This window comes from Lutra lutra, chromosome 6 (genome assembly GCF_902655055.1).
Source record: "Lutra lutra chromosome 6, mLutLut1.2, whole genome shotgun sequence".
NCBI classification, from domain to species: domain Eukaryota; kingdom Metazoa; phylum Chordata; class Mammalia; order Carnivora; family Mustelidae; genus Lutra; species Lutra lutra.
In genome coordinates this window covers 150730432-150753028 of record NC_062283.1, presented here as the reverse complement: position 1 = coordinate 150753028, position 22597 = coordinate 150730432, and the positions used below count along the sequence as shown (strand labels likewise).

The window sequence follows — 22597 nt, the reverse complement described above, 5'->3', positions numbered from 1 at the left end:
AGGTTAGGTAGCATCGGCCCTCCAACCTCATTCTTCTTCAATATTGTATCAGCTATGCTGGGTCTTTCGCCTCTCCCTATAAACACGTATTTAATTCTGGGGAGGGGGATTCTCAGTGTAAATAGTAATTTGTTTTTTATTTAAAATTTCTTTTTTTTTTTTTTTAAGAATTTATTTGTTTATTTGACAGAGAGAAGGAAAGTACAAGCAGGGGGAGGGGCAGAGGGAGAAGGAGAAGCAGGGAGCCCAATGCGGGACTCAATCCCAGGACCCTGGGATCATGACCTGAGCTGAAGGCAGACACTTAACCAGCTGAGCCACCCAGATGCTCTTATTTCAAATCTCACTTGTTCACTGCTGGTGCGTAGGAAATGACTGCCCTTGTATCCCATGACCTTACTGTAATAATTTATTAGTTCCAGAAGCATTGTTATTGATTCTATCAAACTGTCTGCATTGATAGTCATGCCATGTGTGAAGAGTTTTAATTCTTATTTTCTAATCAGTATGCCATTTCTTTCTTTTTCTTGTCTTATTGCATTAGCACAGGCTTCCAGTACAGTGTTGAAAAGGAGTGGTGACAGGAAACATCCTTCCCTTGTTCCTGATCTTAGTGGGAAAGTATTGAGTTTCCCACCATTAAGTATAAGGTTAGCTATAGGTTTTTTAATAGATATTTATCAAGTTGAGGAAGTTCCCCCTATGCCTAGTTCACTGAAAGCTTTTATCATGCATGGCTTTAGGATTTTGTCAAATGCTTTTACTGCATCTACTGACAGGATATTGTGATTTTTTTTCTTTTTTAGTCTCTTAATATGATGGGTTACACTAATTGATTTTTTTCAGTACTAAACTTGACTTACATACCTGGGATCAATCATAATTGGACATGTATAATTCTTTTTATACAGTGTTATCTTAGATTTACTAATATTTTGTTGAAGATTTTTGCATTTATGCTCTGAGAAGTATGAGTCCACAGTTTTCTTGTAATGTTTTTGCACAGTTCTGGTATCAGGGTGATGCTGGCCTTATGGGATAAGTTAGGAAGTGTTTCCTCTGCTTCTGTCCTCTAAAAGATATTATAGAGAATTGATATAACTTCCTTAAATGTTTGGTAGGATTCACCTTCTGAACCCATCCAGGCCTGCTACTTTCTGTTTTGAAAGATTGTTAATTATCAATTCAACTTCTCTAATAGTTTAGGCCGATTTGGATTATCTGTTTCTTTTTGTTTGTTTCAGCAGATTGTATCATTCAAGCAATTGGTCCATTTCATGCAGGTTATTCCTTCCCTATCCCTTTAATGCCTTTGGGATCTGTAGTGACATTCTCTCTCATTTCTGATACCAGCTATTTGCATCCTCTTTTTTCTTAGTTAGACTGGCTAGAGAGGCTTATTGTTTTTATTGATATTTTCAGAGAACCATCTTTGGATTTGATCGTTTTTTCCTCTATCAATTTCCTGTTCGCAAGTGCACTGATTTCTGCTATAATTCTTATCATTTCTTTTCTTCTGCTTCATTTGGATTTAATTTGCTCTTCTTTTTCTAGTTTCCTGAAATAGAAGCTTAGATTTTTTTTAATTTTACATCTTTATTCTTTTCTTTTGTGTATGTTTAGTGTTAATAAATTTCCCTCTAAATACTGCTTTCCCTGCATCCCTCAAGTTGTGTTGTGTTTTCATTTTCATTTAGTTATAAATATTTTTAAATTTTTCCTGGTTTCTTCTATGACCTGTGTGTTACTTGGAAGTGTTTTCTTTGTTTAATCTTGGGTATTTGGGGGGATTTCCCAGCTATTTTTCTACTATTGCTATCTAGTTAATTCCATTGTTGTCTAAAAAGCACGCACTGTATGATTTCTACTCTTTTAAATTTGATAAGGTGTATTTTGTGGCCTGGAACCTGTTCTGTGTTGGTGAATGTTCTGTGTGATCTTGAAAAGACTGTGTTTTCGACAGTTGTTAAAGTAGTCTACAGATGTCAATTATATACAATAGTTTGAAGGACTTGCTGAATTCAAACTTGTCCTCACTGATTTTCTGCTATGTGGACCTGCCCCTGATGGGGGGGTCCGTCTGACGGACGGGTGTTAAAATCTCCAGCTAGAATAGTACATTTGCCGTTTCTCCTTGGCAGTTCTGTCAGTTTCTGCCTCACAGATTTGGGTGTTCTACTGTTAGACACACACAAGCTAAGGATTGTTATATCTTGGAGAACTATCCCCTTCGTTATGATGAAATGGTCCACTTTACTGCTGATAACTTTGCTCTGAAGCCTTTCCTGTCTGAAATCAACAAGTTGTTCTCATTTGCTTGTGAGTAATGTCAGTCTGGTACCTTCATTCATTGACTTCGAATCTCTGTGTGTCTTTATATTGAAACTGGGAAGACAACATAGAGTTAGGTTGGGTCTGGTTCTTGAGTCCATTCTAATGACCTCTTCTAATTGATTTATTTAGACCACTGACATCTGAAGTGAGTGTAGACATGGCTGCATTTGTATCTGCCATGCTTGTTACTCTTTTCTATTCACGTTTGTTCTTTGTTCCTATTTTTGCCTTCCACTCTTTTCCCACCTTTTGTAGCTTTAATTGATTATTTTATGTGATTCTATTTTTCCCCTTTCTTAATATATTGTCTATATTCCTTTTTCTCTTTACCTTTTTTTAGTGGTTGCCCTAGAGTGAAAGATTTTTTTCAGATCCTAAGGCCAATAAGAACATGAAGTTTTGCTGAATATATTTAGATATAAGGAAAACTGAATTAAAACCATCAGATACCACTACATGTTCAGTAGGATGGCCAAAATTAAAAAGACCATCAATACCCAGGTGATGGCAAGGGTGTGAAGCTACTAAAATATTAACAGGATAAAATGTACAACTGGTTTGGAAAGAACTTTGGACTTTGTTAACTAGCTAAGGATCTGCTTGCTTTGTGACTCTGTTTTCCGGTTACTCAAGAGAAATGAAAGCATATTGTTCACACAAAGACTCAGACAGAAATGTTAACCGCAGCCCTATCCGTAACATACCTAAACTGGACGCAGCCCAGGTGTCCAATAGCAGGTGCATGGATAGAGAGTTTCTGGTATTTCTACAGTGGAAGACTGTTCTAGTCAGCAATTTCAAAAATTACTAACTGCCTACTCATGCAACAATATGAATGAGTCACATAGACATTTTGTTGAGTCAAATAGTGTATACTATATGAAGACTTTCTTTTTTTTTTTAAGATTTTATTTATTTACTTGACAGAAAGAGATTACAAGTAGGCAGAGAGGGGAGGGGGAAGCAGGCTCCCTGCTGAGCAGAGAGCCCGATGTGGGGCTCCATCCCAAGACCCTGAGATCATGACCTGAGCCAAAGGTAGAGGCTCAACTCACTAAGCCACCCAGGAGTCCCTGAAGACATTCTTATGATGCACAGAATAAGCCAAACGAATTAGTGGTGCTCGTGGTTGTGATAGAACTCAGACTGACAGTTGTGGGCGTTGGGTGAAGGGCACTGAATGGGAAAAGGGCAGGAGGGGTTTCTGGGTGATGAAGACGTTCCTTGTCTTCATCGATGTGATAGTTTGAGACTATATATTGTCATCCTCCTCAAAGTTTATCCTTCAAACATATGTATTTCATTCTATGTAAATTACACCTAAATTAAAGTATGAGAAACAAAGATATACAATCCAGAAATACGGCTCTGTAGTAAATATGAAACATCTTTTTTCAAGTGTTTTGTCCTTAAGTGAGATAGAGTATGTCAATTCTATCAGTCTTTAGATGAAATCATTAAAAAAATAAATAGAATGGTTTTTAATTCACCAGATGAGATCAGATCTCCTTTCTGAGGGGATCAGGAGTTGATGAGCTCATAGAGGCAGCCCACAGAATACATGGTTGATGAATAGGCTTTTCACTGAGCTTAGAATTATCAGTGCACGAAGTAGTCCCACATTCAGCGTAGGTTTGGTGGCCTTCCCGAGATCTTGTGGGGATTCTGTATTGATGTATGAAAGGCATTGCACATTTAAAGCCATTCCGTGCTCTCCTTCAAGATGGCAGGCATAATGTGCAGTCACAGTGACTTTCCTGCAGGTTCAGAGCTGCCCTCATAGCTGTTATTGCAAACCCTTCTCTCCGTCTTCTAGAGCCCCTTGTGCTCGAGTTAACATGGACATCATTGCCCTAGGACTAGATGTGTATTCCACCAGCCATCTTGTCACTGCTGTGCGCTCGCTCCTGACACTCCTAGAGGCCATCGCCTGGGTCAGGACAGCTGTTCCTCCAGGAGGCCTGCAGGTGGCAGACGTATTTCACCTCAGTGGTCGACTATAGCTCCTCTGGGCATAGGACAGAAGGGATGGGTATCAACTCCGAATGTTGCTAGCTTTTTTATCTCACTCCTAATTTTCTTGCTCGAGTAGTTCCTGCCCAAAAGAAGCAGGAGCCACTGCTGTCTTCCCTGATTCCGCTGGCTGTTAGCTCTGATGTTGTCCAAGGGGCAGGGGTCTCCCTTGCTAGCTGGTCCATATTCACAGTAGCAAGGGGCTCTTTGCAAACTGTTTAAAACAGATGATGCTTCACAAGCTATTTTTTTCTCTATTAGTTAATGGGTAGTCTATAAACTGGAAATATATATTTTTTAAAGATTTTATTGTTTCTGTTATTTTACTGCTTACCTTTGCTTATCAGTATAGTATCTTTTTTGATGATGATTTCCTGTTCCCTTTTAGAGACTCTCTTTTATACTTTTAATCCATCCATTTCTCTGATGTTGCTGAAATGTCTGTACCCAAATATATTATAATATTCATTGATAATTTTTATAGATATCACTTATAATTAGTCCATTGGATAGTTGATAAATGAGAGACAGTGGCTTCTCTCTTTATACCTAGAATTAATACTAAAAGATGATATTCATCTGAGGAAATCAATGGCAGACTTTGGCCACTAGTGAAGTTACATGTTGTCTAGAGAAGTACATCCTTTATTTAAAATTAAGCATCTCTGTCTACCTGCCATAGTAAATGCATGACGACCTCATTCTCCTAGGTGTGTGTTGTGTTTCATCTGAAGAACCTAAAATGTAGGGAAACTAATTCTCATGTGAAATTGCTAATGTCCTCACCTGATTTAAAGTTAGAGTAGTGCATGTTGCCAGGTAAGGGCTCTCAAAGATTTTTAATAGCAAATCCCTCCGTGACACACACTTGCTCAAGAGTGATTTCCCCTTGACATGTAGTCATTTTTCTCCTGATGATATTTCGTGAAGAAGCAACATAGAATTCTATAAAATTAAGAATTGAGAACTTGGATTAAAGTTGACTTCAGTGAGCTCATCGCTACACCATGCTTACGCTTCTATCGAAGAGTTACTTGTATTATTTGTGTCACTAGATAGAGTAGGAGTCAAACATCTCTTCTGTGGTTTTGACTCTGCAGCTGTTCAAATAATATTTTCAGAGAATCCATAGCATCCTGAGTCTGGTTTTATGTTTCAAAAATAGCCAGAATGAGTCGTGTTATCAGAGAAGTCGTTATCATAAACATGATTTACTGAAGTTACTTATTACTGTGATTTAAAATTTCTTGAAGATGAATTTAAAAACAAGATAATTAAAGTGATAACTTAAGGGGAAAAATGATTTAATCTAGTCTCTTTTCAAATATTGTGTGTGATGGGATTTTAAAATGAAACAGAAGAGTTAAAATAAGACTAGATAGTAGTTTCTAAACAAAACACTTGCTAAAACACACCCCAAAAGCTTGCTCTTTACTTAGCTACTGGACCCCACTTTACCCAACCTCTGCTGCGTTGTAGTAAAGACCACCTCGCAAGAGAAACCTGGTCTTTGATTACCTCTTTGTGGATGAGCATTCTAGATAAGCAGACCTGGATTTATCTTCCTTTCCTTTTTCTTTTTTCTATTTTCCAGGACAGTTTTTTTATGCTGGACTATCCAAACACTTTAGCCTGGGTCCCCAAACACTAATGGAACAGGTTTTCTTAGATTAGTAAAAAGTTTGACTTTAAAACCATTTTTCTATTGATGCATGAATAAAGGGGTGTAATTTGATATTTGAGTTGAGTTTCAAACATATTTTTCAGTGTGACTGATGCCTCCGGCTCTCCCCTTTGGGTCCTCCTGTCATCTGAGTAGCCTCCATTTGGCCTACACGTCCACTGACCATGTTTCCCAGTTCGACCTGTAGGGGCTGGGTCACCCAGCTCCCTTGCCCTCCCTCCAGCTTCTGTCTGGATTCAGAGAGCGGTGGCAGTGACAGGAGATGAGAGGATGGGAGGAGAGAAGATTTCGTGCATTTGCTCCCCTGGCTTTGCCCTGTGGGGCCCTGGCTTCATAGTGCTTCTGGGGAAAGCTCTGTATCGTTGCCCTTTCGGGCCCAGGGCAGGGCCTGTATGCCGCCCCTGACCCTCGGTGCCTCCCCATCCTGGGCCTCCCTTCGGCCCCTCAGTCGATCTCCCCTCCCCCGGGGGAGCCTTCTCTTTCACGTTAGGACCCTGGCTGATAACTTTGGGTTGAAGTAAGTAATGTTACTGTGTTTTAAATCTGGGCCACGCTATTGCGGAGGCCAGAGTGAGGTCAGAGCCTAGTGCACAGCGAGGGTAGAGAAGTCTTCTATTTCGAACTCACTGTGGAAATCAGCCAGTCCTTCAGTCTCTTTGAATTCCAGAACTGACACAAATGAGGAATTGTAATAATAATCATACGAGAACTCATTTTTATGTGCATATATATGTAAATATATAATATGTAATCGTCTTATCTCCATCTGAAATCTTTTATAAAGTTTTGTTTCATCTGGTCCAGCTGCATATTTCTGCTTTTCTTCCAGTAGGACATCGTATCCGTGGCTGATGAACCTTGTAGAGTGTTGGGGGGCAGACAGGGGTGGGGAGCGTAATGGGAGAGTAATCCACCCGAAATCCGGCGAGCTATATGGCGTCCTCTCCTTCGGTAAAGTTCTGTGATTCTGTGATTTTCTGCTGTGGGAGGAGAATTTTAAGATAGGACAGCCCCGGTGAGAGGTGAGAGTGTCTGCACATCCTGATGGACCCCCGTGTGTTTAGCTCCGCTGCCTGGTCTGGGCTGATGCATGGGGTGGAGGAGAAGAAAGAGGAGGCGGGGAAGGGGGGCTCTGTCACCATGACTCCTGCCGATGTGACTGTGCTTCCCCTTGGCTCTACCGGACCCCCAGAGCATTCATCCTGTCCCAGTCACCACTGCCTCCATCCAAATAGTGCTGCTGTCCTGTCTCATTACACCGCGGTGGTCTCCTGAGTGACCGCTCCCCATCCTCCCTCGCCCCTGCAATTGTACAAGCCATTCTCCACCAAGAGCTCTCTGCAGTGTGGAGCACGTCCGTCCTCCGCTCACAGCCTCCGCTGTGTGACCGTCGGACTTGGAATAGCAGACTCCTGCCTTGCCTCCATACCAGGCAGCATCGTGCTGTGCCTCGGCCCGTCATGCCAGCCAGACGGGCTTGTTGTTCCTCAGGCTCACGAGCTCCTCATGGACACAGTAGGACTTCCACACCTACTCAGCTCTACTGGGACTCACAGATCTTCGTGGTTCTGCCTCTTTTACAATAATTTTTACAAGCTTGTTCCAAGAAATGTTTTCCCTTATTTTCTGCGTATTCTCCATATTAGAATGTTAGTTCTATAAGAGCAGGGCTGCTTGATTCAGTACTATCACTGTGCCTGATACGTAGAGGCATTCAAAAGATCTGGGAATGAATGAATGTAGTCAAACTCGCTGAAAGTATAACGTAGGCATTGCCTTGGGCTTTTGGTTATTTTTGCTAACTGGGTTATACAAGACCGTACCTAGAGTAGTGAGCAAAGACTCTGTCCCTTTCATGGTTGCTTCTTAGAACACATGATGAATTAAATGTCTGTCCCAGTTAGACCTACAGTCCATTCACAGGAAGAAATAAAATGATTCCAATTTATATTAATATTTCCAGACAACCATGACCATCTAACTGATTTGTCATTGAGAGTAAAAGATAAGTAACTTATTAAGGCATTTAATAAAACTTTCTTACCTGTTTATTGTTTCTTTTTTGGTTACCAGTAAAATCATTACTGTTGAATTGTTTTGTCTATGTAATCTTGACAGTGAATATGAATGACAACTGGGTCGTGGTCTTCTCAACCCTAGTGGGCACACTACCTGTGAAATCCCGTCCAGGGAGAAAATTGGTTCCTTGCGTCCTACAGTGCCCAGTTCTGTTAACATTTCTTGTTTTGTGGACTTACAAGATAAGAAATCTTTTTTGAGGTAAAGCTTGTTAGAATGCTTAGCCAACAGAAATAAATGTTGAGATATATTTGTGAATATAGATTAGAGATTGAATGATTTCAATATTATGGAACAGTCATAGTTTCATGTTCATGTTCTGTTGAATAAACACATAACAAACTCGTTCTTTTAGAAGCCCAAATCCAGAAGTATTCATCCTTTAAACCACAAAGTGCTTAGGAAACTCCCTCATCAAGAAAATATGAGTTTCCTGATCACGTTAAGGGATTTGGTTCTTCACACAGTGTCTGTCTGGGCATCACAGGAAGGGTGCACAGAAGTCTCATCAGCTGCTTAGTCTGCCCTGATAGAGAGAAGTGTTCTTAAGAAAAGTGAGGGTGTAGAAGCGATACTTAATTAGGGAAATGGCCTAAAGGAAGTGGGCTGATGGGAAATAAAGGAGCCTTGCAAGTGATTGGCAGCATCTAAGACACAGGTAACAGACCAGGGAGGGTCTCCCAGATACCCAGGAGTCTGTGTGCAGGAGTGCCATTTCATCAACAGACAGGCGCCCTTAATATGCCGTCTTCCCTGCTGGGGATGGGCTCAGGACTCAGGGCAGGGCTGTGCCCCTGATGGGGACCATCTGTGGGGCTACGAGAGGTGAGGCAGCTTCTGCAGCGGCAGATCCCTGGGACTCGTTAAAATGTGCATGTGAGCTGGAAATGGTCACTTCTCATTCGTTACACAGTTTTGTATCTTTCTAGATGATTTGCCTTTTAAGTTCTGTAATTTGTTTCATAAAGTCAGTGTGTTAAATTCCTTACTAGTCAGCAGTTCGTGCAGCCATCACGCATAGATTTTATTTAGGGCAACCACATGTCCCGAGACCAAATCTGTGAAAATGGTAGGGCTATGTCCATTTGAAGTCTTCAAGCAGTTTTTTCTTTTTATTCAAGAGGAAAGATGTGGGGCGCCTGGGTGGCTCAGTGGATTAAAGCCGCTGCCTTCGGCTTGGTTCATAATCCCAGGGTCCTGGGATCAAGTCCCGAATCAGGCTCTCTGCTCAGCAGGGAGCCTGCTTCCTCCTCTCTCTCTGCCTGCCTCTCTGCCTGCTTGTGATCTCTCTCTGTCAAATAAATAAATAAAGTCTTAAAAAAAAAAAAAGGAGGAAAGATGAAACCAAGCCACATTTAGGGAAAAAATAAGTCAAAATGTGAATGCAAAGCAACCGAAAAAGAGAACTCATTCCATTTGGAGGTTAGAATTTGCACAGTGTGGGGAGGCCACTCCCGTCACACCCGGTCTCTGAACTTGGAGGACAGTGAGCGCGCCGAGGACCTGCCCCGCTCTGGCCTTGTCTGGTGTTGCTGGAGCTGTGGGGAGGCCGCCCTATTCTCCGCACCTCACATTTTTCTTATATCAACACTTGAGGTAGATTTATTTTCTCCAAGGTTTCTTCACCCTGTACATTTGCAGAACTCCGGGAGGACAGAGGTGGGCCCAGGGCTATGCCCACACTGTCTTGATTACAGCAGTAACCCTGAGGCAGCAGGGGCGTATGGTAACCCCTCACAGGGTGGTGACGGAGGGGGCCCGTGTCCTTCCAGGTGAAGCAACACTGCTCTTCCATTCCACTTGCTTCCCTGCCAAGTAATGACTACTGAAGCCTTCTTGAAAATGCACAAGTGTTTCTAGCCTTATTGCAAGCGTGCAAATGCCAGGCTGACCTGTTTTGTGTTCTTGTGTTCTAGAGATCGTGTCATTGGTCTGATGATGACTGCCTGTGATCTTTGCTCTGTAACAAAACTATGGCCGGTTACAAAATTGACAGCAAATGATATATATGCAGAATTCTGGGCTGAGGTATGTTTTTTATTTTTATATGAACATTAAAAGTGAGAAAAAGTCTGATGAGAAAGTAAATATATGGGTACATTCGTAACAATGTCTTAGTAGCTCAGGTTGCTACTTACTTCAGAAAACTCCTGCCCGTCCACATGCAACAGAGGCATTAGCATTTCCACACAGATGTAAGGACATTTATACAGACATCCAGCCATGATACCGTGGGTCCCTCCATGTCACAGGCTGTATGTGTCTGCAACTGGAAACTGGGGACATAATCACCTTGTGCCATAGACATACGAGATTCTGTCAATATTCCAGACAGTCCATTATGAGTTCCACAGAATATGTGGGCTTCTAACTCGTGATAGTCCTGACATGAGGCAACCGTGGGACTTTACTTTCATTAGTACCTTTTCTTGACTGAATTACATCAATTACCAGAAATGTGTGCTAGATTTCTCAATTTGCTTTCTGAATTGTCCAGGAAGGAGCACAGCATTCTCTTGTTCACATGAACCCACAAATACCTAGCCCCCTGCATATTCAAAGATGACTTTAAGGAAACAAATGAAGCAAAATGTTTGTGTACCTCCTCCTGAAGAAGTAAATTTGGAGGGTGAACGGTTTGGTCATTGCTGATTCAAACCATTCAGCCTCACCCATATAAAAGAATGGATGTAAAAAGTAAAAACCAGCCAATCATTCAGTTCATAGTTCAGTAGAAACGATTTATAATGTTAAATTTTTTCACAATGGCAAACCCAAAAATGTTTGTTGGGTGAGGACCACAGACCTGGAGAGTTATTTCTCCAGAATGCATACACGGTGTGTGCCCAAACTCCTGCATGATTTTTCTTATTCTATAGTGTGTATCCCTGAATCTAGTTACTGTCAGACTCAGTTAAGAAGGTGGTTTTAAAGATACGTGTCTGTGAACTATAATCCCTAACTTTATTACCTGTTAACTTAATTCACATATGTGTCTAAAAGTAATAACCTGCAACACATTCTGTAAATATCACATACAGAGAACTGGTCTGAAGTTAGTGTATTGTTTTGCAAATAATTTTATTTAACTGATGTAATTCATAGTTTCACAGCTGTATTTGTATTCTAAAATACGAATCAAAATGTGACATATGTTATGTAGATTTTCCCCTCTGTATTCTGCACTGATTAAACAGTGCACAAAGATTTGATTAAGCTCCCAAAGTGCTCATGGATGTCATCTTCAGGGACCTCGCAGTCCATGGGAGGAAGCAGAGATCATGACCACTGCGTCTTGCTGGCTCGCCTCCCAGATGTCTGCTGTGCCCCGTCTCTGTCCCCACTGCCTACCCCCTCTTCCTGCCTTTTCTTTTAGAGTTAGACTAACAGTCACACAGAGTGCGCTCTTTGATGTCCTGGTGCTGGAGATGGGCGTCCTGCTGTAGCAGTTGGGATCAAACCTCAGACCAGCTTTGTGACTCTTCTCTGTGCCTTCATTGTCACATCTGCAGGCTAGGGATGGCTCTAATTCTGTTCCCAGTCTGTCCCTCCATGCTGTTGTGATAAAGACAAAAATCACGAACTTGACCTCCAAAACCCACAGCCTCCCCAGGCTATTCCACGTCTCAGCCCCTCTGGATTCCCTGAGTCAAGTCCCTCTCACAGCCATCTAGGTCAGCTTCGAGACCCCCCAACCCCCGCCCTGCCCTCTGCAGCTTCCTCTGCCAGCCCCACACTGGGCCAGATGTCCCTTGGATGCGTACTCTGCAGCACTGCATTGCTCTCCTCTGTAGCCTTGATCCTATTTGTGAGAACTGTACGTAGTCAAATCTTTATTTATTCAGTCTTTTTACTTATGGGGCTTCTAATAACCTTGAGCAGGGGCCTGTGCAATTTCACTCACTTAGAAAAGGAAAAGAAGGGCGCCTGGGTGGCTCAGTGGGTTAAGCCTCTGCCTTCAGCTCAGGTCATGATCTCAGGGTCCTGGGATCGAGTCCTGCATCGGGCTCTCTGCTCAGCAGGGAGCCTGCTTCCCCACCCCCCTGCTGGCCTCTCTGCCTCCTTGTTATCTCTCTCCATCAAATAAATAAATAAAATCTTTTAAAAAAAAGAAAGAAAAGGAAAAGAAGAAGTTTGAGAACCACTGAATTAATATTTAAAGTGATAACATTGGAGTAGAAGCTGTATTTCAGGTGCCTCCATCCTGCAGTAGAACCCTCCGTGGGGGTCCTCATCATTTGTTTTGGACCTACCTTAACAAATCTAGGATGTTTTTAGTTCTTTACCTCTGGTTTCTAAAAATAAGCATGATTGTGAAATAATTAAAATAATTGAATAATGAAGAAAGGTGAGGGATAGCAGGGTAGGAAGGTAAAGGTTGAGGTATGTTGAGAAAGAAGATTGTAGCCATCTTTAACAAATTACTAAAAAGAGGAAGATAATTTAAAATCTATCAAATGTGGATAACATTATATATAACTCCTAGTATTTCATGAAGATTAAATGAAATATTTGCTTGTTACCTACCCCAGAGCCTGCAAAATAGAAAAACTTCAATAAACATCTGTGAGTATATCCTGTATGGCGATGTGTAGCCAATTACACTGTATCTTTACTAACACATTTTAGCAGACCATTCTCGATATATAGTATTTCTCCCTAAAGCCTCGCCTCATCCCATTCAGCACACACGAACATTCATTTGAAGAATAAGTGAGGAAAGGGCTTGAGATCCTTCCATTCTTGTTCTTCTTTGTCCTCCTCACTATTCTGTCGGTCTCCCCTTGTCACGACTTTCATTAACTTCTGCACAGTAAAACCGGGAGAGATGGCTGTGCTCCTGGTAATTCAGTTGAGAATAACATAGGATAAAAACCAAACAATGATACGTTGTTTTCATTGTTTTGACATTTGTTTGGGTCAACTAAACAAAAAACATTATCCATTGTGAAGAAAATTAATGAATGAAGGGAACAACTCATTAATACCAAGACTTGAGAGCTGTTTATAAGTTGACAAAGCTTGGTTTTTTCCATTTCTCTTAGGGTGATGAGATGAAGAAGTTGGGAATACAGCCTATTCCCATGATGGACAGAGACAAGAAGGATGAGGTCCCACAAGGCCAGGTATGGATTCTGTCGAGAAGTCAAATAATTAAAGGCAGTCATAAAATCACACGTAAATTCAACGTATACGCCATCTCGTAGAACCCAGGACCACTTGGAACCTTCTGTGTTTAGAAGGAGTTTGGGGACAGGAAGGCCAGGATAAGAAATCCTAGTTGGGTTTAAAGAAGCCACAGCTACCCATGCCATCAGCTCCTTCTGCAGATGGAGTCACGGCAGCGACTGCTTGAAATGGAGGGATGGATGAGTTGGAATTGTTAGTGTCTTTAACAAGCAGAAAAGCATTCATCACTGAATGCACAGTTATTTTTTAGAGGGTAACATTATGGAGATTCTCACCAGGCCCACTTTTCCTAGCAAACAATGCTTGGTATTCTAGTACATTCTGCGTTTTGTCTTACCAACGGTTGATATTAATTGTTAGTTTTGCAAGTCTCACCACATGATTTACGTCAATGTTTTGACAGCTCTCATGCCTGTCCGTTTTGCGTGTGTGGTAGGATCTGTTTCTCAGATTATAGTCTTTTTAAACTACCAAACTTCTAACACCATAACAGGGAAGTTAGTTATGGACAAATAATTATAGGATTTCATTTAGAAAACATTTTAGAAAGATCACAGGATGATGGTTTTGGATTAAGTTCTCAAGCTTTCCTATTTCAATTAAAGTTAATTTATTCACTATTCATACCAAAGTTGAGGCAAGTCCGCAGTTCTCGGGAAACGTCGGCACAGAGAAGGGCCACATGGTTTTCTCCCCATCAGGGTCCGAGGTTCTCAGTGCGCCCCCGTTCCTAGCCGCCGCCGCGTCCCATCGCGCGCTCCCTCTTCCTTCCCTCCTGAACACGCACCGGCGTGCCTGGCCCCACGTGCCTGGTGCCTGTGGCTCTTGCAGTTTACTTTCCTGTTACTGTTGTTTATGGAACTTTCCCATATATGTGCTCACAGACCTCTGTCTTCCCTGCCTGGCGTCGGCTTACCATGTCCTATTGTGAGGTTCCTGTCCAGCGGTGTGGTTGTAAAAACATTCACTCCTCTTTAGTTACTCTTCCTTCCATTGTTCTATATTTGACTTGTTAATTCTTTTGAAACTTATCTTGTCATATGGCTTAAGATAGGGATCTAACAAAGTTCTTCTTTCTAGATAGTTAAGCTGTCACCCCAGCAGAGCACACAGGAGAGCGGGAAATGCCATTAGAGGACATGCTCCGTTCTAACGCCTTTTAATTAAGAGGAGAGTTTGGGGTTTTGCCAAAATTGCAGATCCGTTTATAGCATGAGCGAGTTTTAAATAAAATATCTCTGTGATCGGCTAATATTCTGCCAACTGTATTACTTCTGAACTGTGACTACCATTAAAATGTTCTTTCCATAATAAGAAAATACTCTACTTCCCAAGATTTCTTTCTCGAGATCTTCTGCTCCATGATATCTGCTAAAATATTGAGATAAGAGAAGTCTCTGTGTTGACTTACAAAGTCAAAGATAGGCATGCACAGGCATTATGCTAAGAAGGTGATTGTGATGATAGACTCCGCAACAGCAGAAAGCAGAAAGGGACCCAGGAGATTCCATTCTTCTGTATCCTTTGGTGCATCTCCCTGAAGTTCAGTTTTTTAGAGAAACTGGTAAGCCCTGGTTTGGGGGTCCCCCATCCAGAGAGCCCGTCATATCTTATCCACAGTGTCAGCCACTGGGGCAGTTACTGTAGCTAGACCATCTGCATTCTCTGCCGACAGCCTAGGGGCCGTTTGTATCCAGCCTTCCTGAGGCCAGTCTGGGCCAGCAGCATTTACTGTGGCCTGAAATTCCTAATAAAATGCCACTTAATATATTTTTTAAAGTACCACAGCTGAAAAACTGTGAAATTGAGCATATTAAGAGAACTGTGACATGAGAGAACGAGGATACAGTCCGTGAGATTTGTTGTAGGTCGAGAACAGGGAGGGGGGAGGAAGAAAGTCTCGGGAGACCACGCAAGACACCCACAGCCGAGGGTAGCAAGCCCGCGAAACACCTGCACCAATTCGCGAACTCTGAGCTGGAGGAGAGGCCGCCGAATAGAAGAAGGGCAGGGTCGACTCTGAAATGTCCGTGGTAGAAACGAACTTTGACCAGCGACAAGAACAGGGCTTGAATTACAGTTGACTGATCTGTGAATGGAACCTCATTGAATGTTGAACTTGGGTTTGGGGTGAACTTCTTTTTGTGTGTGTTATTTCGAGGAGGTATTTTAAGGCGTTTTTAAAGGCACCGGCAGCCGTGCTCATGGAGCCTACACATCGGGGGACAGAACTGGAACATTTCACAGTTAGGGTTGAGAACAGAAGCCTCAGCTGAGAGGTTGTCGCTAACGTACCCTTTTGTGTCTTGCGCGCGGCTCCGCGCGGGGCAGCTGGGCTTCTACAACGCCGTGGCCATCCCCTGCTACACGACGCTCACGCAGATCTTCCCGCCCACGGAGCCGCTCCTCAAAGCCTGCAGGTAGGTCCGGCCGCGGCGGGGCGGGGACGGCGCGGGCAGAGCCAGGCGCGGGCGGGGGGTTCCTCCCGCAGTGTGCGTGCTGCGCCCCGCTGCCGGCCACGCTGCTGTCATTTCGTGGGCTGCGTTTGCCTCGGCGCCGAGGCCACGTTAAGGGTGTTCGTAAAGTCCTTCATTCACGAAAAAGGAGCAGGGAGGTATCTGGTTTGTTTTGTTAGGATCCAGGGATCCACGCCCAACGCGTTTTTAAAAATACGGGCCCTTAATGTGTGTTCAGGGCTGCTTGCTGGGGAGGGACTCAGCTTAATCCCAGTTCGTTGTGTGCAGGAGGAAGGAGGAGGGGCGAGGAGGGGGAAGGAGGGGAAGGCGAGGGAAGCCTTGACTGGGACCTTCTTTCTCTGTGAGTTTTAGTTTCTTCCCAAAGAGGGATGAGCCCCCTCTCATCCTTCCCAGCTTCAGACTCCCCTGCATTCTTTTCTCATAGCTTTTGAGGGATGCGCTTAGCTGAGAACACTGGAATTTTTTTAAGATTTTCATGTTACTTTGACAAGAATTTCCCTCTGGGGAAGTCAAAGGGCAATGAGCAGAGCAGCCATATGTGCTGCTTTTCTGCAAGAGAGCTGGCGTCCCGCTGGTTTTTCTAACTATTCAGCCACGGAGCACCCTTGGGGGTTGGGTGGGCACACAGTCCGGGACAGAACAGATGTGGGATTTTAAACAAATCCGAGGCCTTTGGTATACCGCCACCCTCTGCTGTTGAAACTTATTTCGTGAATTAATTATCATGAGGAAAACAAAGAAAACCAATAAGGAGGGAGATGGGGAAAAAAAGATCCTGTTTTTTCCTGCGGAAGCGATGGTTTCTCTTCTCTGCTCTTGGGGAGTGAACATAACACCCCAGCTGATTTCGTGAGCGGTCACTGACCTTCTCCGCAGCGAGTGCATCACAATGTCGTCTTATTACCTCCGGGCTAAGCCGTGTGGACGACGTGGAGTATGAGCTGGGACTCATTCCTAGTGGAACTGGGTTGGACAAGTCAGTGCCCCACCAAAGAGAAATGTCGATATCAATCAAAATCCATATCATTACAAACAAAATCGTAGGTAACAGTCAAAAGTCCTTTCCTATTTAAAAATTATCTGTATTTTCCGTGAACTACCCAGAGCCGGCAGAATGAGCGCTTGCTGTCGTTACTGAGCGGGAGGATAGGGATTCCTCCGTCCCAGCAGACTGGATGCGTTCCTCCTTCATTGTACTTGGCTGAACCACAGAATCTCTTTAAGGCCATTTTAATCTTACTAACACTTAAAAAAATTCATTGGTATCTAAGGAAACATGGCAAAATCAGTTTAGTGTCTATTTTCCAGTATATCAAAGATCTCTTTAGGCTCTGGGCAAATAATGTGTGGTAAAATGACACAGAAGCTAAAATTATTCCATTTTTCAGGGTACATTTTAGAGATTTCTTTCATCCAGAGGTGTCTTTTCATTGTGCATGCTTTGTATGAATTTTGTGTTTGCCAGTGCAAGGTTCCCTTCTGATTTTGGCTTTGTGTCTAAGAAAGCAAGGTACGAGGTGGGAAGTGTTGATGAGATCTCTGCCTGGTCAGCCACATGGGGCGGGGGCGGTGGTCACTCTGTTCAAGGAGATCAGGACGCCCGTAGCATTTGAACCGCAGATTTGGAGAGAGAAAAACCGATGGAAAGGGGGACGAGCAGGCTGAGTCTGAGACCACAAGGTGCCAGAACAGAAAGATGCCTTTACCGCAACAAAGAAATCTCTAACATTGGTACTGCATGTAACGTACGGTGACTTTTTATATATGACACAGTGTTCAAAATAAGGCTACTCCCCAGTTTCCGGTATGAGGTGGCAGGGACCCCAAGAGGCACGCTGTGTCCGCCTGCACAGCGGGAGCCCCTGGCTGTCGGCGCTGCGGCCGAACGCTCTTGCCACCAGGGTTCCCTTCCTCTCCATTGACCATCGTGCTTCTGGCTAGGACACCCTGTGGCTCGTGCCCCTTCCCAGGTCCTCCTTCCTCACTGATTATGAAATGGTATGTCCTGAGCTGAGCTAAGCAGTTGCCCCGTCGCCTGGAGCTCCTGGGACAAGGTTCGCAACCCCCCAACCTCCCGATCCTTGCTGGCTGCAGCCTCTGCTGCAGAAATGAGCTTCGGGACCTCAGCAGGGAGCCTCGCTGGGACCCTGCGCCTCCCAGCGGCTGCTCATTGTTGGCCTCAGAAAGGTGCCAGAAGGCCACGGTGCTCAGCTATGCCTCGCAGGGTGGGGGATGGGATGAATGATGGAGACCGGCCCAGAATCCTTTTTTAAACACCCTTGTCCCCGCATCTTTTGTCCTTAGGAATAACCTCAGCCAGTGGGAGAAGGTGATCCGAGGGGAGGAGAGCGCCGTGTGGATCTCATCCCAGCCCGCGGCCCACGGGCCCTCGGAGAAGCTGCCTGTGAAGATCGACGACTGACGGCCGCTCGAGCCGTCCCGCCTACACGTGCTCGTCATGCTTCTTTGACTTTTCTTCCTTTTCTTTTCGTGGGGAACCTACACCTGTAACTGGGGCACAAGCCTCTCGAAGAAGGTAGCATCAAGAGAACACGTCAAGCCGATGACCCCCGCCAGTCTCCTCTGTGACGCGTCAGAGACGGTGACCGCCCAGGACCACCCCGTGACCGAAAGCCGCCGTCCCAGGGGCTCCGTCTGCTTTGTGAACTGGCCTTTTCTAACAGGCGCCGTGGCTGAGGCCTTAGTGGAAATGGACAAGCATTATTCAGAAGGGGGTACTTTTCCACTGCATCTTTCTAGGGAGGGGTTAACATGGTACTATTATGGTATTGTGCTTTGGCTTAAACACCAGTGTTGCTTTGATGTTGTTGGTTATAAATAGGAATTTTTACACATTACTGTTGTGAATGTTCGTGTGTGACCTACTCGTAATTAGCGTGAATTATAGCGGACAGCCTTGGGACAAGCGTCACTGTGACAGTAAGTGTCTTTCTGCAATCAGTGATGGAAACTAGATTCCTGTTTCAGAGCCTCGTGAATTAAAAGCGAGGTGGATGAAAAGTGTGTTCTTTAAGTTTATACTAAGGGGCTTGGATGAATAGATTTACACTAAAGGAAGTAGCCTTCCTATCCTCTTGAGAAGAGGTGCAGATATACATCAGAATAAATCTCAGAACTCCAAGTGTCAGTTCAAAAAATGTCAAAGAATTTTTTTTATTTTTTGTTTCCTTCATTGTAGGCACGTTTTCTAAACCCTTTGCATAAAGAACAACAACAAAAATAAGCCAGGCATATGAATTTGTCTTAACAGGTCTTACGGGATGTCAAATGTGAATTTTAATAATGATTTCTTTATATTTTCACTTGGTGTCATTGCAAAATTTTAGACTCACATTCAAAGTGAGAGGTTTATTCTATGAATTATTTAATTAAAATACCATACATTTCTCTTAAAACCAAATTAAACCATAAAATTTAAGTCTTGTGTAATTTTTACTTTGCTCTGATGCACTCATCCCCCGGTCCGGCCCCTGCTTTGTGCTTCCTGGTCCCGTTTCCCAAGTGCTCTGTCCACGACGGGAGGGAGGAGAACACACTGCGAACGCATCGTGGCGCGGTTCTGTTCTCTCTCCTCTGCTCCAGCATCAAGTGTCTACATCCAAACCTGTAGTTTGGACAGTCTTCTGTATAATTTTTGTAGACTAATATTACTCTACAATGTAAGTGTTTTGAAAAAAAAAAAAAAAAAACCCACACAAAAGTAGAGTCTGGACCCCTTCCTACAAGGATTATAAGCCAGTCACTTCTGGTGCACGTGAAAGCTGTCGAGATTTTTAGCGCAATGGCAAGGTCACCTCCAGAGCTGTGCTTAGTCCTGACCTGAAGGACTGAGAGAACTAGAGTCTCAAGAAGTGATCGGCAGATCCGTAATAAACAGCTTATCTGCTGTTCACTTGGCAGGAAACTGGAATATTACTTTTGATAAAATAAATTTTTAAAATAATGCTTTTACATATTCAGTACTGTACACATTGTTATCCATATGGTTTTTGCAAAAAGAAATCACATGTTCCTACAATATGATTTAAGTTGTAGCAGAGTTAGGTATATAGAAACATTGTTCTTATTTTAAATTTAACACTATATGTTCCGTTTCCTTCTGGGCTTCTGAAAGTTGCCATCTTCCCTCCCTGGCACTCCACTTGCTATTATGGTTATACAATATGAGATAAAATGAAATATCTAAAGAGAGAAATACCACCGTGGCTTGACACACACCTACGGAAGTACATATGTATAAAGGATAGAGATGCAAACACATCTATAGAAAGTAAAAATCGTCCCCATTCTTCAAAACCCGATTTTTTGTGTGTTGGAAAATGTGAGCAGAAAAGTCCTTTTTTCATGTTAGTGCATTTATAGAATTGAATTCTAAAATGTTGAAGGTTTTTCTGCGCTCAGGTTTATGAAACTGGACCCACCCAATCAAATTTCAATCCCAAGAGTTAGTATGGCCATGTATTGGAACTCGACTGACTCGAAATACCACTGGAGACGGTTTAATTAAAAAGATCTTAAAGGAATGCATGAATTTTGCTTTTTGATGTAGGAAACAGTCCTGAGGGGAGGGAATCTCATGGCTATTTTTGCTTTTTAAGATTGCTTTTCTAAAATTACTACCAAAAATTCTCTTATTTTGATAGAGCCAGCTGTCTTATATTATTGACCTTGTACCTTGAACAGTTTTCCAAAGAAACATTCATGGGTTTATAGGTTGGTTGATTTCTCTTGATATATTGTCACAATCAAAGCAAAGTTCGAACAAAGGAAGGACTGTATTCTAATGTAAACTGTTAATATTCTTAAGATCTAGTTAGGAATCATTTAGCTTAAATGGGCTCACGATGCAGTGTTACTTAGTCAATAATTTGCTTTGGAAAACATGCAGTTACGATTATTTTTGTATTGGGGCAGATGTACTTAGCAGACAAACTTTTGAGTTCTGTTCTCATCTTTTTCCCAGATCTTTTCTTGAAAAGGCAGATGGTTTTTATTACCAAAGGTTTTGACGAGTTTCTCATGAAGGTGGCATTTTATATTGGGCCCAAATTTCCCCATTCGGTATAAATTTGGTAGCCAGCTGTTCAATTTGTGGAAGTTTTTATTGGTTGTGCTGATTTATAACAGACACAATTTTCTTGTCAAATGCAATTATTTCATTATCTTCCCAGAAACAGTGAATAAAGTTTTTAGCTAGAAATTTTCTTGGAAATGCATGCCAACAACATGAAATACTGAATGTAGGCAGAGGAATAAAACTCTAAAAATTGCAAGCATCTTATTAATTAGTAGTTGATTTTGATTTAATGAATTATTTTAAATAAAATGGATGTGGAAAGTAATTCTCAAAAACGGCCCTTTTCCTGGGGCAAGATTGAGATCCACTTCCCAGCGCTCGTTATCCCCACGGGGCTCATCAGAAATCGGTCATGGAAGAGAGACCACGCGGAACAACTTAGCATAGCCGTCCTCATCCGGACTCTTCCCTCAGCAGGAAGGATAGGGTGCCACTGGAGGTGACTTTTCTCACGACGACGCAAACAGAACTACTTTGAAACAGGATTTGTCCAGTGTAGGTTTCCTCTTCTTAGCATGCTTTTCAGATAGCTTTAGATTTTTTTAAGTTTTGTACAGTCTCAGTGACTTTGCTTTATTGGTATGTTTGGGCACACTAGCTGTGTTTGTACAGGACACACATAGACGCATAAAACCTTAGCTCCCCGGATTTTTTAATAGATTTAGTTTGAATATTACGTTTCTGGTCTTTTAACTCAAAATTAAGGTTTGAGCTTTAATGGAACTAAATTATTCACCACGCCTTGGCCTGTGCCTTTATTTTAAATACTATAATTTTGCTTCTTGGTTCATATATTTATTATTTTGCTTCTCTTGCTTAACTAGAACTAAAAACATCTAAAGGGACATATCGGTGGTAATTGGATCAAACCGAGGGGATAGGGCCATTCTCTCCTCGTCAGAATCCTGTCCTTTATTTGGTGTCATTCACACCGACCCTGATGACTCTAAGCAGTGAACTGTGCAGATGTCATCTTTTTTGCAAGAACTTCTAAGAACTGTGACGCAGTTATGGCGGGTGTGATGTTTTTGGGTCTCAGGTACCTTTGCATGATTTAGATTTTGAAAATCACTTCTGACCTTTATCTATTTCAGACATGTGTTGGCTTTCTACACTTTGCTGATTTTATTTAGGGTTTAATTCTTTAAAGACTTACTCATTTAGTCACATTAATGTATCCCTTTTATTGCCTGACTTTAAATTCTGTAGACCGTAACCGAGACGAGTACGCCATTGGTTCTTGTCCCCTCCCTGTCTCCCGCCCGTCAGCAGTGCCCGGCTACTCTGTTCAGTCTTTGCACAGGTGTTTACCCTGATAGACATTCTGCCCATTTCTTTAAGCACTTAATCTTAAGTTTCAATTAGTGAGTCCCAAAGCAGCACTATACCCTTTCTGGATTTTATCTTTTTTTGTCCTGGATATTTTGGTTGTCTGAAGCATTAGACGCATTTCTGTGATGGTAAAAATAGCAGAAAAGAAAGACAGAAGTTTCAGTGGTGTTCTGGTTCTAAATTAAAGGGGTGTGATAAGGAGAAAGACATTGTTTCCCAAGACATGCTATTTCAAATTCAAAGAAGCATTACTGTCTTCACTCACCTGCTCCGATTTTCCCCCTCTTCAGCCCCACAGTGGACAGCAGTGCCGTTTGCCTCCCGCATCGTTGGACCTCGCTTTAAAGCGAGCGTGAGCAATCGGTCACTGAACGCGTGCAGACCCGTGCG

The 22597-nt window shown here is 42.8% G+C and overlaps 1 protein-coding gene across 5 annotated transcripts in view; it reads left to right on the top strand.

Moving 5' to 3' along the window:
* PDE10A (phosphodiesterase 10A) overlaps positions 1-21360 on the top strand; it is a 293855-nt gene extending 272495 nt beyond the window's left edge. For all 5 annotated transcript variants that reach the window (XM_047734525.1, XM_047734526.1, XM_047734528.1 and 2 more), the window contains exons 19-22: positions 10027-10138; positions 13156-13236; positions 15632-15720; positions 18082-21360. In XM_047734525.1, the coding sequence (XP_047590481.1) occupies positions 10027-10138; positions 13156-13236; positions 15632-15720; positions 18082-18199 (400 nt within the window). In that variant the 3' untranslated portion in view covers positions 18200-21360. The remainder of the gene's footprint in view (positions 1-10026; positions 10139-13155; positions 13237-15631; positions 15721-18081) is intronic.
* Positions 21361-22597: the final 1237 nt, after the last annotated feature.